The sequence below is a fragment of the Ambystoma mexicanum genome, chromosome 8, assembly GCF_040938575.1.
Source record: "Ambystoma mexicanum isolate Mex_15411 chromosome 8, UKY_AmexF1_1, whole genome shotgun sequence".
NCBI lineage: Eukaryota > Metazoa > Chordata > Amphibia > Caudata > Ambystomatidae > Ambystoma > Ambystoma mexicanum.
In genome coordinates this window covers 161,164,697-161,183,386 of record NC_090929.1, presented here as the reverse complement: position 1 = coordinate 161,183,386, position 18,690 = coordinate 161,164,697, and the positions used below count along the sequence as shown (strand labels likewise).

Here is an 18,690-nt window from a genome sequence, read left to right as displayed (position 1 = left end):
TCCCCTTCTGCCATGGCTGATCCCGTGCCAGTCACCTGCGGGGTCCCCCAAGGTTCGTGTGTTTCCCCGACACACTACAATGTGTTCACGAAACCACTCTTTGATATTTTGGACTATATGGGTGACACATATACCAATTACGCCGATGACACTCAGATACTCACCCCTATCACAGAGACCACAAAACTGACACCCTAGCCATCAACTCCATCTATCAAGTCATCCAGGCCTGGATGGCGCAGCATGAATTGTGCTTGAACGATGAAAAGACAGAGATCCTCATCCTAGGCTCTCACCAAAGACTTAGCAAGCTAGATCCGTCCTTCAAATCCTTCACAATAGATGGCAATACCATCAAAGTGGCCAAAGATACTAAAACACTTGGTATCTATCTCTACGCCACCTTATCACTCTCGAGACAAGTTAACTCGGTCTCCTCTCCGGCATCATATACATGCAAGCTCATCACAGCATGTCGCCCATTCCTATCACCAGCCAACTGTACTACCTTAGCCAGGACCCTGGTCCTGCCTAAGATCGACTATTGTAACACCCTCTACCTTGGCACTAACCAATGCAACATTAGCAAACTACAGATCATTCAAAATAATGCCATTAGAGCTGCACTAAACATCCACATCTCAGACACCAGACGGAATCTCCATTGGCTATCAGTTTCCCAAAGAGTTTCTCTCAAAGCACTTTTGCTAACACACAAAAGCCTCTCGCTTCAAGCACCTAGCTACCTGGCTAGTAGATTCTCTCTACACACATCCTCAAGACCACTCAGAAGTGCCCAAACCAACTGCCTCTCCATCCCTCGCTTCAACCTCCAGAGATCCGGCGGGAGCAGCTTCCCAGTCATGGCTGCAAAACATTGGAACTCCCTTCCCAATCCACTCAGAGCAGAACCACCCTTCCTGAGCTTCAAGAGCAAAGCCAAGGCCTGGCTGACTGCCCAAGACCAGCCTGATTACTAGCATCCACTGGCACTCCGCTACACTTGCTCAAACCTGCTAGCTGCCTTGCTTGATTGTTAATATGTATAGTACTTGTATATTGTTCTAAAAACTGCATTTTGTATTATAAATTGCCTTTTATTCCCTTCCTTTGTTCTTTTGCTGTATATACCCTGTAACATGCCTGTAACCAAATCATGCGCCCGGATGCCCTTGGGCCTGGTGCGCTTTACAAATAAATAAAATACAAATACAAATACAGGCACACACTGTAGTAACTGCATAACATTTTTCCGATTTCAAGTTGTACTCCTCATTCTCAGGTAAAATGTTCTCAATCACTATCTTTAAAGCGCCTGTTTTCTTTGTCTTGCTTTGTTTAAACTTGAATCCTCCACTAGTGTTTTTACTAATACTTTTACCAGGCATTGTTGGATTCCAAGTTATTTTTTGTCCCTAATCGCTTCTTTTTTTACGTGTTTGTTCCGTAATTTTTCAATTTGTTGAACCACTAGCAATCTTTTTTGGTCCAATGTTAAAAAAAAATGTTTCCACCTCATTTGAATCTTCATCAGATGTATCTGTGGAGCAATTTCTCGTTATTTCCACTAGACGACCATTTTGAGTAAATCCTAAATTCGACTTCCCTTTTTTTGGGCCGCTGAATTTACTGCTGGTGTTTGTTCTGCTTCATTGATGTAGAAAGACACATCATAAATCAAATCTTGAGAACATAGATCTGGTTCAGAATCGGCCTCCTCATCACGCTCTGCCGCTCGCCTTGTTGTCTATTTGAGCTGGCTTACTGACTTTGTTTTCCACCGTCCTGACATTTGTATTTAGTTTTATATTTCTAAAATAAGATCTTACTCCTGTATTTTGATTCAGTTGGGATCCTTTAATGTTTTTGGATTTCTGAGCCTCCTTTAGGGCAGTACCTTTTACAGTTCTTGTTCCATTTTCTACATTTTGTTTTGTTCTTTTGGTACTCTGCAGAGTTCTGGACAGTAAGGGGGCTTGGGTTCCTCCAAAAACTGGGAACAGCTTGTCCTTATCAGTAACTTTTACTGGATTGCTTAGTATTTCCTTTTGTGGAACTGTTTTCTCCACCTCCTTATTTTCTATTCAAGTTGTTGGGGTATTTATATTTGTATCCTTTTCTTGATTAACCTATCTAGCCTTGCTGGAGTTAGTCTCCATTGTTCCTTGTGATAGTGCCTGTCCATTCTGTACACGTAATGTCACATTTGTTCCTTCGGTACTTACTTCTTTCGTGATTTATTTCCTCCATGTTTGTTGACACTTTCCTTTTGGGCTCCAGAAGTGCTGCAATTCCTTCCCAAGACAATAGGCACTCCTTTCTCGTTCTTATTGATGTTCTCATTGCTGTACATACTCCTTTTGTCAGTGTCTCTGCTTTCACATGTTTTTCTCATCCATTTTAAGGACTCCACTAGTGCATGCGATAATTGTTCTTTTTCGTTCTTTTCTCGACTTGCTAAATCAAATAGCCTTCTTTGCCAGGCAGCAGAATTTTCTGCTTCTTGATTTAGTTTGGCGTCTAAATTTACTGACATTAACTCTTGCGCTGACAGATTTGTCAGCATTAATGCCAGTAATGCATTATATTTCAAGCTGTCACTTATGTTTTCATACAGCTTCATATAAGGTGCCAAGGAGATTGAGAGAGTGGCCATGCCGTTGGTATGAATCTGCATGCCTGCTGCAATTGAGAGATGGTTTTTGTTTCCTGGAATCACATTCTCTTTATCAATTCGATCAGACTCTTTTTTTAGTCGACTCTTTTGACAGCTTACTTTTGTCTGCATCCCCGTTGGATTTGTTATCACTTCCAGTGGACACATGGGTGTCATATTGTGAATCTTTTGAACTCATGACATTTACTGTTTGCGTCGCAATTGTTCTATTATATTCTTTCTGCCAGTTTTTTCCATCTTTTAACTTAGCACCACGTCTGTCTACCTTTTGACACAAATGTATAATGCAGACAATATTTGTTGTGCTGTAGAGATCTGACCACATCAACGTCTTCTGAGCTATTCAAGAAGTGTGGCCCCCTAAGTGGATCGTTTAATGTATGTTTTTGATGCACTGGTGGTAGTAACTGTGTATCAGAACCTCTTTCCAACTCCGGAAGGTCATTATAATATGACACTTTGTCGGGAGTTTCATATTCCTTGTTTTTCCTGGTATTTCCTTTCATTGTTTTTATAAATTGTTCTCTCCATTCCTGCTCGCAAATTTCATCTGCGATAGATAGTTCATGATGACTTGTGCTCTGGAGTCTTACTCTTTTCCAAATTAGAGGGGAGGCCATTTTACTTTTTACTTCATCAAGGAGCCATTTCACTTGAGTGTGTAGATTTCTGGATTTTGTGGCAGCTATTTCTTTAGTGGGAGTTTTAAATCCTTCCGTTTCTAACAGCTCTTTTTCTTTGCATTTCTTATTTGAAGTCCGTTGTTTTACAGTTTTTGATTGAATTTTTCAGTTTGTTTTGTCGGGAACAGATCTCCGTTCCACTACTTTGTCTATTTGGTTGTGCATATTTTCATGCACACTGTCACTTCCAATCATATGTGAATCTTTACAACATTCATGGTCCACATTGGCTCCAACCTCTGATCTTTCATCCAATATATGGTTCCTGGCGCGTCCTTCAATTGCTCTTTGAGACAAGACGTTTCAGTAACAAAGTTTTTGATTATGAATTCCTCAGTCGTTGGGTGATCCTTGGGAATCGCATCCTCATATCGATCTGCAGTGATCATTACATCTGATGCATCAGAATAAAGAGTCATCCAAGTGTGTTGCCGAGCATTGAGTTAGATTAATTTGAGTTAATTGAACTTTTCCTTTCTGTACTTGCGTCTCCACTGTATTTTGCCAGAGCAGGCTGCTTGCGTCGGCATCACAGATGACAGCGTTGCACGGGAATGTGTGGGTAATCTTGACTTTGCTCTGGTGTTGTGTCGGGGAATAGCCTTGTCGACGGGACTCGTTTCGGCCATATTTGATAGTATGGCCAGCTGTGAGGAACGCAAACACCTCTTGCTGCGCCTCAAATTAGGTGCTTTGGTTTCCTTAGTCCATTGGGGTGAAACAGCTATGTTTCCCTTTCGCTGAAGCAAACAGCCAAACAGCGCAGATAAACGCAGCCCTTCACGCGACAGGCTTAACCTATAATATATGTACCAGGTTAGCAGGGTGGCTTTTAGAAGACTTACCTCTACCCTTTATCATAACTTCGTTATAACATAACTTCACACCTATGAATAAGATTGCCATATGGGCAAAGAGCATGTCTGAATACATAAATAAAAGAACAAGTGGTGGTTTTAGTTTAACAGCATGTGTAACCTTTCTCTCTCATTAAGCTATGCTACACTATACGTCATCAGTCTCCATGCACACAGCAAGCCCCCAACTGTCACTCACGTGTAGAGCGAAGTGTGCTTCAAATGAAGTAGCTCCTTCTTGGGCCGACGACTTCTGCTTAGCGGGGCCTGGCTGTCTCGCTCCTATGCTGCTGCTCTGCTCTGGACTCCTCCCCAGCCCCTTTGGCTTGAATGAACTGGCAAGTATACTGGCCTTTCTCCTTTTCCCCTTTTTGTGCCGGGCTTTATATGTAAAACTACATTAGGGGGGGGTTTTGCACCTCAGAGTGAGATCTCTGCCCCAGTTTAGTAAATCCTTTCACTGTACTCTATGGCATTCATGAAGCTCTGCAGCATTACGCATGGTATGCTTTTGCTGACTACTATATTAGTCGGCTATCTATTATCTATAGACATTTCTCTCACTTGTTGCTCAGTACTTTGTATGGCACCCTATGGGCCTTAACTGTGCGAATGTGCATGATGTTTCTGTTTGCGTATCCTTCACCGATGTGAAACTCCCCATGTGAGGTGAAACGGCTGCTATCGGATAGCCCCTAATGGTGTGAAGTCAAATCTAACACCTAATGGTGTGAAGTTGAAACAGGCTGTTAGCTGTCATTTTGTGGTTGGCTCATCTGCTAGAACAGGAAAGCACCACTTCCTGGACATCGGCTGCTCTTGCAGAGCCTGCGAATATTTGTTCAGCAAGTGCCACACACTAACCTTCTGTGTTAAAGTGTGCTTTATGGTTGAAGAACATCTTTCATTGCCTCAATGGTTACAGGCCGCATGAGATATGAAAAGCTGTATTTTACATCTTTCATTGCTTCAATGGCTAATGGCGGCATGAGATATGAAAAAGCTGTCTTAAATTAGACTGAGTTCATGTCACCCTCCTCAAGACAGTTGTCCTAGATCAGATTTGTAGCACTGTGAAGCCATCATTAAACTTTCTAGGAGCTATATTTGCAAAACAGGCCGACTATGTTAGTGGCAAAAATAATGCATGCACATCCTAGCAATGGTGAATAATAATTACTGCATACAAAAGTAAGAGTTGCTTGGTGAATACATGAGCGCCTAGAAACATAATGTAGGTGCTACAAAAAACCAAATGAATAAATGCATCACACTTCGAAACAGTTAGCGTTTATGGCTAACACAAGCATACATTAATTCATGTATTTAACAGTGAGGTATTCAGGATAAGTCTGATATATTGTTACTGGAACCAGCTAAGAATGCATGAATTAATGCATGTATTTAATGTGATGTGTTAGGTTAATTTAAACTCTTTACTGGCAATAGTTTAAAGGGAAGACCAGGAGTTCTTTGAGAATCCATTAGAAATTAACAACCAGCATAGCTTGGCTCCTGACTTTCTGACCCAATGCACTTTAGAATGTGTGATCTTTAGCGTATGACCACATGTCTGAACCGTCCACAGTTTAAATAGGTGTTCCTAAGGTAGACCAAAATGTGACTGCCTGTTACCCACTGTGATTTGCAAGTGGAGGTCATCCAATACGTACGTATGCTGTGTGCACAAACTTGTAACTTAAGGTATAATGCAGTATATTTTCAGTTCTGTGGCCCCTGATTGAGATGCCAGCAGTGGCGGATTTCGCAGAATTTCTGGCTTTCTGAAATCAGGGTTTGCTGCTAATCTTCTTTTGATGTGTGTTGGGAAGCAAAGTGGTAACGGAAACAAGATTTGCATGTCTGATTTCTGCAGTGACATGGGCATTGGCTCATTCTGCCATGCACTCCTGGAACCAGAGCTATCCATCACTTGTGTAGGCATGTTTCATCTTGTGTCTGGCTTGAATCAGGCTTTGCGACTGGAGGCTGTGTTGGTCTCACGGGAGACATCTGGACATAGTCGTCGCTTTCGTAGTTCTCTGAGCTGTTTCCTTTTCCTTGACATGCTCCCATGGTGAGCAGTGGCTTCGGGGGGTTCGAGGGCGGTTTCAATGAAATCGCAGTAGAACACTTGAGGGAAGAATCTCTGGATGCACACACGTCTATGTGCACGGACAACGTTTTGGCCAGTCTGGTATGCCGCAATGCAAGTCTGGATGATGAGACTCTTGACACCTACACGCTTGGCAAGAAGCAATAGCTGATACCGTCGACTTCTTCCTGATCCTGAAAATGAAATGTTTGCAAGATTTTTTTTAAACCAGTTCAGTACTGGCTGAGATTGGGGCCTGCGCCTGAGTTGTAGGTATGCCGGGAAGCTACTGTACACCTCATGGAGACAGAGGAAGGTGGATTCCTGCCCTGGCTTCAGCATGTGAAATCACTGCTGGCAACGCTGGAGTTGGGAGAGCTATGGCACAACCCACAGGCGGCTACTTCACTACATAGGCAAGGCCAAAATGAGGGCACAGAGCCTAATAGATACCGAGCTAGTGAATGATTGTACTAAACTTGCAATGGGTTCCTTCTACCACCCAAGTAAGCTAACCAAGGGCTTTGAGAATTACTTGAGCTATGTCGAGCCCCCGCTGGCCCATACCCTGTACATCAATTTTAGGTTCAACCAACTGTACATGGCATCGCTATCAAATAAATTGGTTTTGAATGGAAATGAACTGTGCCCAGCCTGTGGCCTCGATAAAGAAACCCTGGTCCACGTCTTGTACTTTTGTCAGTGCTACTGGGTGGCACGCTGCAAGTTCTAAAAAACTATTTGTAACACCACGAACCATGGCACATAATGAAAGCCCTTCAGCTTTTTAAAACATGTGATGACCCTAAAGTGGTTTACTGCCTAACTAATTATCTAGAGCTGGCCTGGCGCAAAAGAGCAAATGTAATGAAAATGGGCCCACTGCCTTAAGGTGTGGTTAGCCTACTTGCATGGACAGCTGTGTGTGTTGGCCGAATATAACTACAAAAGTGACGATTTTTAACCTTTTGAATTGTGATCATGACTTTTGATCCAATTGTGTTTTAACCGGGGCAATTACATTTGTGTGTAATGCCTTGTACTATAAGAGGGGGCCTTTTTAACTTTTTACCCCTTTTTAATTACTAGAATTATTTACTGATTTTGAACACGATGAATTCCTATTTCTGCCACGGCATTCTTTTTCGTACTGTTACATATATCTTCTCATATATCTTATTACTTTTTGTGATTTGTAGTGATCCTTATGTATCTGTATGTTTGTGGCGAATGACATTGTCGAATAAAATCTATTTGAACTGAACTGAAATGCTTTTTAGATTGAGCAAATTGGTGGTACCCAATAGCTCAACTCTGAACCGAATACAAGTTGCTTCATGTTGCAAACATTCATATTTCAATGTCTACAGCAACATAAAAGAGAGAGTCAAAGTATTAGCAGAAGTCCACAAAATGAACTAATTGGCGAATAAGTCAGTGTTTTAATGAATGTGTCCAGCGTGGTGAGCCCTTTTCGAAGCACTTTTGTGGCACCCATTGTAACCACAGAAACACAAGTATTCATGTCAGTTAACCATGAGCTATCAATTAAAGAGTTCATGGTCTCTTCCATTGTATCTTCAGAGGCTAATAGAGATACAATCTGTTTGACCACTGCGGAGTCTGCTTCAAGAAAAGACTATTCACTGCTGCATACTCTTAAATGCATGTTTTGCAGGTGTGCCCTATGCAAGCTCAATTGTGAAAATTCTAATGGTCGTAACTTGAGACTTGGCCAGTATAGGAATTTGAATTGTGATTGCCTGGGTGGATTCAGAATAAAACTACAACACTTAACTTGTTTACTCACAGTGACCTGAGTTGGAACCCCAATTGCAACATGACAGCAGGAATCATTGAATTGCACCAGACATGAGCCATTAGATAAACTGTGTACTTGACTGTGAAAAAATGCAATTGGTGTAACATAAAGTGTGCATTTAGTGTTACTGTCACAGGAATTCACTGGCGCAGCATGTGTGCAAACACTGCGAGTGGAGCCTTTGCATTCACGTAATGAGTACAGTGTTATTTCAGGACTTGAAGGTGACACACATGCATGTGAATAAGGCACAACATAGTCTTCCCTGATCCAAGTGTCACTAACCAAGTGCACATTACCCCAGGAAATCAGTTCCTGACATAGTAGAAAGTGTCGTCTGAAGGGGAATATTTAACACACCATGCAAAATCCTATTAGTCAAACCTGGTACCAACGCAGATGATGCTGCAAAACCTTTTGTAAGTACACTAAGCAACAAGAACGTAGGACCTGACATTTCCTGGCGTATGGCAACATTGGACAAGTTGAGTGCATTCATTGCCATGAAATTATGTTCCAATCTGGGACTCCTGCTAAGAGTGTCCAGAAAATCTGTTACCACAGAAAGACTTACTGCGGCTTCTTGGTCGCTTTTAATCATACAGGTCATTTTGAACCAATCCCACTACTTCTGTAATGACATCTCTTAGCGCCTAAAAACCCTACTCTAGCGCTTGATCATTAGAATATGCTGCATGAAATCCTAGTCGCACTGCCTCACTTTCAGCCTGCAGGATTTGCATTATTGCTTGTTACCAAGTGTAAGTTCTACCCGTTATTGACGCTTTTCCCACCTCACAAGGTAATCTGTGGTCAGACGTGGTGCAGGTACCTGATCTCTTGACAGGCCCACTCTGTGTGCGCCTCAGAACAGTAGCCGACTGAATGATAGCTGTCCAATTCTCTTATTTTATGAATTTATCTAGAGATTGTATAACCTCACTCGGGTGATAATCCGAAAGCATTCCTTGGCACAGTTTACCTATGGATATAGCTTGTGTCAGGAAGTTTTCTGGGAATTCCAAGCCCTATATGGGCCCACACTGGTTCCTGCTTTTCTTTTATTGCATTAATTTGCTTGAACTGCCCATAATACAGGCCTCCCTGATGCATAGGTAATATGATTGGTGCCATTTCATTCTTTTTCTTCCCTATAGGATGCACTCCAGAACTCACCTTCTTCCCCCTTCCAGTCAGGGTAGAAGCTCAGGTTCCTATTATAGCAAGTGGTCTGGAACTGCGTATAACTTAAATACATAAAATGTGGGAACCTACGTGCCATGTCGAACGTGTGAACACCTTTGATTTGCCATACCTGTTGGCCCCAAGTAGACCACAGAGGGACAGTTTCCTGCCATGTTTGTGCAATCATGTTTGAAAAGTATTCTCTGTAAAAAACGACTGAATCTGCAACATACATATGCTGTGCCTCATGCGGCTCTGGAGGGGATTGATACTGATTTTCAAACATGTAATCCCCTGGTTGGTATGGTCTCAGTGAAATATATGGAAACTGTGCTTGGAATTCAGGACTATCGGTTTGGAAAGGCACTGCACAGTGTTCCCAGAAAGGGTATTTGGGCCACAGGATGGGCTCACGCTTGACAAGTAAAAAGGCATTGTAATATTGCACATAACACATAAGGGACCCCATCTCATGGAGATACTCGACATTATCAATAACATCAAATGCATTTTGCGCAAATGTCTGGAGACTAGTTTTTAACAGTTCTCTACATGTTCTGGGCACAGGATTACTGGGTGCAAGCAGTCTGGATTAATCAACCACAGAAAAGGTGTCAACTTGCATTAAACCTCTTAAATGATGGCATCCACACATGACCCATGGTTAAAGGAAACATTTGTTTTGAGGCTGGAGTTCCTGGTTATTGCAGCTCTCTTTTCTCTAACATGTGTGAAGAACTTAAAGGCTTTAGAACAACTTCTTTGCTTGCAGGTGGAGTGGAAACCTTACTAAAAAAAATGCCCTGAAGCCAGTGAGATGAGAAACACAGCGAGGCTCAACCACAGTAGAGGGAAATATACTGTCAGCATTATATAACACTGTTTCAGAAATCCTGTCCAAAATAGTTATTTCATTACTTTATCAACCAGAAAGGCTTTCTATTTCCAAATTGGCAGACTTGCGGTACTTCCCTGCATTGTGGAGTTGTAGTCAAGCGTGGCATATTACTCATCTTGAATGCCAATCATCATCATTTGTCAGATCTCCATCACTTCTAATTCTGCGGGCTCCTAAACTGGAAGAGGATGATTGCATGGAAACATTGCGGTAACCATCTGGAGCGGGTTTCAGGTGATCCACAGAAACTTGTCTGGTACCTCTATTGGGTCGTATTGCGGGCAGGACAACAGTTGGATCCTTTCAATCTTGCACTGATGGTCTGTAGGACGGGCCAAACAGAGTCTTATGGATCTTCTCCAGGACACAGTCTCCTGCTTTGAGAGTGGTCTCAGGACTGGCCTCAGCAGCTTCCACCTGGAGGGATTACCTCAGCATTGTTGCCACCAGCAGTTGCTCTTGCCTAGAGAGGGGTCTGGGGAGAGTGCGCAGAGCAGGCATAAACATTTTTCTCCCAAACAAGAGTTCAAATGGAGTTTTACCATTGCATAGCGACTGGCGTGGTAAATTATTTAAACTTCTGCTACCTTAGCCAGGCAAAACATTGAGTGGTTTGCACTTCCTAAGAGCCTATTTTATCTCGGGATAATACGGGTTGAGAAAAGTGCAGCTCTGATTCCCAAGCCATAAATGCCTTTCTCAGGGCCTGCCCTGTGAAAGCTGGAGCGAAAGCTGGACCATTATCAGCATGGAGCGCGAGTTGCTGTCATGGCTACTACACCCTGCAGTGCCTGTAGGACTGATTAGCAGTCTGCTCTCTTTTGAGTAATCATTCAGATAAACCTAGTGCAAGAATCCACTATTACTAGAATATATTTGTACTTGCTTATTGCAGGTAGTGGGCCTATATGATCCAGATATTGAATCTCAAAAGTCGAGGTTGCCTTTCTTAAAGGAGCCTCTTTAGGTTTTTTGCTGTGGTCCACAGTTGTCTTCAGACATGTGTCACAGTTCGCTATGTATACTTTAGCCTGTTGCCTTAATCATGGCCACCAATACCTGTCCAGGAGCAGCTATGCAGTTGTAGTAACCCCAAAATGGGTAGATGCAAGTCTAGCATGTGTGGCTGCTATTAGCTTTTCCCTGCCTTTTCTAATAGGGATTAATCTTTGAATAAGATCCCCTTTTTTCATGGGAATTGTGACTACTGCTTTATTATTTTCAATGTCATGAATGTAATTACTTGGGAAACCTTTTGGCCTTGATATAATACCCAAACCAGCTTCTTTTATTTCCTCATCCATTGCAGTTGCTGATCGAGTTATGGCTGCTACAGTTTTTTCTCACTGTGTGCTCTTTGGCATATTTATCTGGTAATGCATTGCCGATGCTATGAATGTGTCCTTTGGTATGAGCACTTGTGTGCATCACACATAGCAAAGGGAAGTCTGTTTAAGGTCCCAAACTTTTTTTCAGAGTTTCCTGGAAGCAACAGTTGTATGCCTAATGTCTCTAAAGTAATTTTGAATCCACCAATGCAAATCAGTGTTATAAGCCCTGACAATGTAATCTGAATCTGAGACTACTAGTCTGGGCTTCCCTGAGTCTGCTTGGCGCAATGCAAGTAGCAATCCATGCAATTCAGCAGTCTGGGCTGACATGTCTCGCAGATGCTGTTTTGAAATATTAGTATGTATAATACTTCATGTGTAAAATGTCCTAGCATATTTGGAAAGTGTTACAACAGCTGGTATGGCAGAGCCATCACAGTAAATTATTTGGAAAAAAATCAAACAATGGCATTTCAGGCAGTGAGGCGTTTGGCTCTGTATCCATTGTCCAAGTCAATCCACTCATTCTTTGCAATTCTGCTTTATAATGATACTTTACATCTGGAGCATTTTGAGATGCTGACCATTGAGTTCATCTAGTATGTAATGCATTTGCATTGGGCATGCTATGCAAGCAACAATCCATGCAATTGGTTTGGTCTCCCTTAGATTACAAACTGTGTATGTGAAAGCATTATCTCCCACCAACAGGTTAATAAGTCTTTTTCTGTACTGTCTTGCAAAGGACCAGTTTGAGTCATTAATGAGTACACATGGTGCAGAATGCAAGTGTCCTGGCACCCAATGAGCTGCTTTGACATTTGGTTTTATCAAAGCATGCAATAGTTTCACTAGCTTGGAAAAATTAGACACATAAGATCTGCCAAAATTCAAAAGCCCTAAAATTACCTGTAATTGCCTATGTGTGTTAGGTGGACGCATCCTGGCACACTTCTCAAGAAAATCTGCTGACAAGCCTCTGCCCTCAAATGAAAGAGTGAACCCTAAGAAGATAACCTCACAATGAGCTATTCTTGATTTCTTGAAGTTAATCAGGAGCCCTTTTGCAGCCACTGTGTGAATGACTGTCTACTTGTTGCAAATTGAGATTCACATTGGTGATGTAAATGTCATCTAAATGTTGCCAACAGTTAGGAATGTCTGCCAGCAAACTCTGCATTCTACTTGAGAATGTGCTGGGACAAATTCTTAAACCCCTGCATTAGACTAGTGAATTGGCAATGTGTTCCCTTAAAAGTGAATGTAGTGTATTTCTGGTTTTCTACACTTAAGGGTTGTGTGAAATACCCATTGCTTAAATCAAGGTTTGTTTTATATTTGCATCTGTGTAAATTGGCTAGAAGTCCAGAACTATGTTGGTTGTGGACTGACTCTGTCTTACAATATGCAATTCTGTGTGCCTTTGTATGCTCCAACAGTGAATTGTGGCTGCATCATTCAAATATGGAAATATCGGACACTGAAAGTACCTCTATCCAGTCAGTGTGTCACTTAGTCTTGGGAAAGGTTTGATGAGTGCTGGTACTCTGCATTCTGTGTGTTTTATTCTTACGTCCCATCCCCTTTGCTCCATACTATATGGGGTGTCCCTCAATAGGGATGGGAGACTTAACCTTTTTCACCAGCACTACCGGCGACTCAGTCGTGGGCGGAGTCAGGGGAGTGCATGGTCCCAGTGCCGCACCCCCACGTACCTCTAAATTTAAAGGGGAAGATTTTTTTCTGGTGAAAAAGGTTCCGTCTCCCGTCCCTAGCGAGGGGCGCCCCATACAGCATGGAGGAAAGGGGACTGTGGATTAAGAGTATGTTAGTCACTACGGTATCACCTCCTTCCCCTCAGTTTTAAAAGACAGTCGTTCTGCAATGGATGGGAATATTGATTTCCTGATGGTCCATCTTCTGTACCCACCTAACATCTTTTGATTTAAAAAGTTTTTTTTTAAAAAATAAATGTTTGCCTGGTCTGTTTATCGTGACTGGGGTATGAGGTTATTACATTTTTAGCAATACTACGATCATCTCTAAGAACTCCCATCTGCGTGGGGGTGCAACCTGTCTTGATTGATTATGATTAGACATGACCATGAGTCTATCTCCACCTCATTTGAGACTGTGAAAACAGACCCCTCCCTGGTCATCAGTCATTCATGTCAACATTCACCCTAAGCTGTGTCTCAGCACTAAAAGATAGGCATGCCTAGGTTCATGTGCTTATCAACATGATTAAACATATACAGTCAGGAATTGTAAAGTTATTAGACTTAAAGAGATACCACTGTGATGCATTACTCTGAATTATACACTGACACAGGAGTTGTCATGTTAATGCATTTAATATGACCCCCTATCTTCTAAGGGTTCTTATTTTCATTAAACAAGCTAAAGCAAAAGCAGATAAAACATAACATAACGAAAACACCTATGAACAAGATTGCCATGTGGGCAAATAGCATGTCTGAATTGATAAATAATGGAACAAATGGTGGTTTTAGTTTAACAGCATGTGTAACCTTTCTCTTTCATTAAGCTATGCTACACTATACTATACGCCATTAGTCTCTATGCACACAGCAAACCCCCACCTGTCACGTTTTGCCCTTAGTGTGCTTCAAATGATACGGCTCCTTCTTAGGCTGCCAAGTTATGCTTAGCAGGGCTGGCTCTGTCGCTCTTATGCTGCTACTGCTCTGCTCTGCACTCCTCCCTAGCCCGTCCTGCTTGAATGGACTGGCAAGTCTGCTGGACTTCTCCTTTTCCCCTTTTTGTGATGGGCTGTATATGTATCAAGTAACATGGTTTCCCTGCACGTGTGTGTTCGTCATATCCACTATTTGGAACAGTGAGGGCTAGAGCTAGTGTGTCATTTTGTTTGTTAGAGTTAGGCCTCCTATGTAAAACTACATTAGGTCGGTTTTTGCACCTCCGAGTGAGATCTCTGCACCAGTTTAGTAAATGCCTTCACTGTACTCTGGCATTTGTGAAGCTCTGCAGCATTACGCATGGTATGCTGCTGCTGGCTACTATATTAGTTGGCTATCTATTATCAAGAAACATCTCGCTCACTTGTCACTCAGTACTTTGTATGGCACCCTATGGGCCTTAGCTGTGCGAATGTGCACAATGTTTCTGTATGAAAATCCTTATCAGATGTGACACTCCCTGTGTGAGGTCAAACAAATGGTTTGAAGTCAAAGCTAACGCCAAATGGTCTGAAGTTAAAACAGGCTGTTAGCCGTCATTTTGTGATTGGCTCATCTGACAGAACAGGAAAGCACCACTTGCTGGACATCGGCTGCTCTTGACGAGCATACGAATATTTGTTCAACAAGTGCTGCATACAAACCTTCTGTGTTAAAGTGTACTATATGTTTGAAAAACATCTTGTATTGCTTCAATGGTTACAGGCCGCAAGAGATATGAAAAGCTGTCTTTTACATCTTTCATTGCTTCAATGGCTATAGGCTGCATGAGATATGAAAAAACTGTCTTAAATTAGGCTGAGTTCATGTTAACACTTTATTTCATGCCACAGCACAATTTCAATCAATTGTATGACAGAGAGAAGGGGCGGAACGCAAATTGCATGTCTGCCGCCTTCCTTCCTCTCTGCCTTACTAATGGTCCAGCATTTGCACCGGCATGGAATTTCATGCCAGCGCAAATGCTGGAGATCCCTATTGTGTCCGCCGGCTTTATGCACGAGCATAAAGCAGGCGTACCCCATAGGGAGCCATTGTACACCCTGCCCACCATGCTTGCATATGAGCATGTCGGGCAGCAAATTAATTGTAATTGTGCTTGCAGGCAGCGTTTGCAATTAAAGTTGAACGCTGTTTAGCATGGGACCATGGCAGGTAGCGTTTACTCACTTTGCATGGTGGAGTGCCTTTTGCGCTGCATGTTTACACTTCGGCCTGCAAATGATGAAAATTCGCCGGCGGGGACCTGGCTGTACTTAGTGCAAACGTGCCCCGAAACGTGTCAAGCCCCCGCCGTAAAATTACCACCTGGAGCTACATGTGCTCTTGTGTGTGTGTGTGTGTGTGTTAGTCAGGCTGGACTTGGCGTTGATCATGCTCATTGCTTGAAGGTGAAGAAGATGAAATGTAAGCGCTCAAACAGTAACTGTACACTGCACAGCTCAGTTCGGAAAGGGGAAAAAATAATGCGTCCAGGACGGGTTTTGAGTTAGGCACTTAAAAAGGTGAACTACTAGTGCGGCTTAGCAACGATTATATTGATTACACTTATGATCATATTGATTACACTTATCTAAAAAGCGTGGCCAAATTTCGGGCACAATGCAGTTATCTGCAAAAGTATTTAATCCAGCCAGTAGATGGCAGCATCGTTCAATCTTTTGAGACAAAAGAGGGCCTAAAGCCTGCACGCCCATACTTGATTCACACAGCCTAAAGCTGGATCTATTTTTTGTAGCTTTGCTTTACTGATAAGACTCTTGAGAGATACGGTGATGGGTTATTTGAATCCGATATAAGTTATCGGTTGCAAACATGGTTTGGTCCGTGGCGTCTTCTCATTTTCTCAAGTGCAAGTCTTTGTGAACTGGTACCAAAGTGTTCCACCGAGTTCGATTAACGTGTATTATCTGAGAGTGAGGCATGATGGGAATTTAGAATGGGGAGGATCTGGGAGGGCAGCATTCTGTTTTTGCAACAGCTTTCTAATGTTTGGAATTTTTAGACTATATTCTCAGCTGCATAGATTTAACTAGCTCATTAGATTAATTTGAGTGGCAAGGTTGTATGAAGTGATTTGCTTTCAGTAATGCTATTATACTATCCTGTTTTTATACCTGATAGTGTGGATTCGATGGAAACGTTACCAGTTCTTAGCAGGAACGCAACCAGAAGTGCAGAAAGAGATTGGGAGAATGCCTCAACTGCGTCTTCTATTGCTTCTGTGGCAGAATACACAGGTAGGCGCATTCGTAAACTGTGATCCTTTGCCTACTCACCTGTGCTAGAGGAATGCATTCGGAAAGCGCACGTACATACCCTGCTTGTTTTCCATTTCCAGAGGTGCATTTGGAAATTGAGAATTGTGTTGAACTGTTCTGTTACCAGTTGCATAGTGTATATCATTTGTACATTCTCACTGCATTTTGTTTCAGCATTGTAGTTTTGCAGTGTTAGGTGATGGCCATCTACTCTTGTCCTGCTCAGTGCGCATGTCCTTTATCTTAATGTGTTTCCATCTGCCTATTGGAATACACATTGCTTCCTGAACTTACCACGTCAGGGTTTGATGTGTACATACAGCAATTCATATTTTTCGTCTAATTATTAAGCAGGTTAACAGGGGTTACTCGTACCAAACGCCATGACCATTTTTATATCTACTTTGGAAAGATAGAAATCGAGCCATGAGTCAGGTTACAGCGATATTCGCAAATGAGGCATTTTCCTTTTGAGGCCTTTTAGCAAAATGATCGTACTGTTTGCTTTGCTTATTTTGGTTTGGTTTATGGCTCCTTGTGTTATGGTTTTTAATTTTTTCAATTTAGTTTGCCTCTGTAAAAATATTTAACAAAACAAACAAAATCATGCTAAATTACCCAAACTGTTTTTTCTGGGATGAATTGTCAGTTTTCTCTGGGCTTTGCTCTAGAGTGGATGCCTCCCCGTCTACGACCACCTCTCCCTGAAAGTTGCAGGCCCCATAAAGGGTAGCTTGTCTGATTATTTGACAATAGGAAGGTGTCACAATGTCCACAGCTTGCGAAGTGAACCTAGTTAGAAATGTGGACAACAAATGTTGAAGGGCACCTGTTGAGGATTAAGGCCGCTTCTTTGATGTTGGTGTTACAATTTCTAAATTCAGCAATCCTGTCCAACGGAATTGAAGCGAAATTTACCAGAGAAGAAATTAGATTAAAAAGATGGGTTAGGAGGCTTGGCAGCTCACTAATAGAGTGGCGTTAGCCAGGTGTGCAGCCGTATAAATCAGAAGTCACATGGCCAATTAAAGTAAATCCTTCTCTGGGAACAAGCAACAATGCTTCAAGCACGTCCCATCACAATATTGGAGCAAGGACATTATCTTTTTGTGAGATATTTGCAGACGTGGTACCCATTATGGAGACTTGTTATTTTGACACCTTTCATTCCAGTTCACAGACTGTGTTTGTTGTACTGCGAATCTTCTTTTCGTGCCACTGCAACTTAAAGCCTGGTACTAGTACATCCCGCTGTCTGTCTTCCAAACATTCAGGGTGTCAGGCCAAGGAACTGGACAGGACTTGAGCACTCTCCGCAGCAGACCATATGAAAACACTGTTCAGACGTGACCGCTGATGAAATCTCCTCCATCTTGATTAAAACTCTTTCTGAACATGGCAGCAGCTCTGTGCTTTGTTGCACAGAAATTCCTCTTTCGAGGTTCTTGTGACCTCGGCATTACACCACATGATGATTACTTATAGGCAGAGGTTCAAGCTTTGATTTTTTTGTTTTGATTTTTTTTTGGTTAATGCTACTGCTATGATGAGGACCCACAAGGCTTTAACTTGAGACCTTTGGAAGCCATTGCTGATTTTGAGAACCCTATTCCTGACTATCTTGTCAATGACCTGGACCTTCTTCTATTTAATGGACTACAGCTGCTCCAAGCAACCACATACAAGGAACTGACCAAAGTGGAGATGAGCTTTGTGGCAGCCAAGTACTTAATTGTTATTGACGACCTCCGAAGCCACCTTTATTGTCCTGAAGTGATACTGCTCCTTCCCTGTTAACTTTTTTGAATCTTGTAGGTTTTTTTTTCTCCAAGTAACCAAGTAATGTGTAAGCTCCAAGCTGGAACTTTTACTTCTAGGCTACTGGAGAACGTGAACTGTCTTTTGTGCAACACATTAACAGCATGTGTCTTTACCGTGTAGCTTAAGCAGCACAGGTCATCTCCGCCCAGCCAATTGGGGCCAGAGGGTAATAATGTCCATGTTGGCAGAGGCAAGGGTTGGCGGATGTAGAAAGCAGTAGGGGGGAATGCAGGCAGCATAACATGCTGAAAAAGGAGAATGGGGAAAAGGTGAAAGAAAGAGGCAGACTTGGGTGGTGAGTGGAGGGATAACGAAAGACGGAGCGGAGTGAAATTGCGTC

At 42.4% G+C, this 18,690-nt stretch overlaps 1 protein-coding gene across 5 annotated transcripts in view; it reads left to right on the top strand.

The window, feature by feature from the left end:
- CAMSAP1 (calmodulin regulated spectrin associated protein 1) overlaps positions 1–18,690 on the top strand; it is a 1,201,485-nt gene that overhangs the window by 1,094,699 nt on the left and 88,096 nt on the right. For all 5 annotated transcript variants that reach the window (XM_069609553.1, XM_069609551.1, XM_069609554.1 and 2 more), the window contains one exon: positions 16,393–16,508. In XM_069609553.1, coding sequence (XP_069465654.1) covers positions 16,393–16,508 — 116 coding nt within the window. The remainder of the gene's footprint in view (positions 1–16,392; positions 16,509–18,690) is intronic.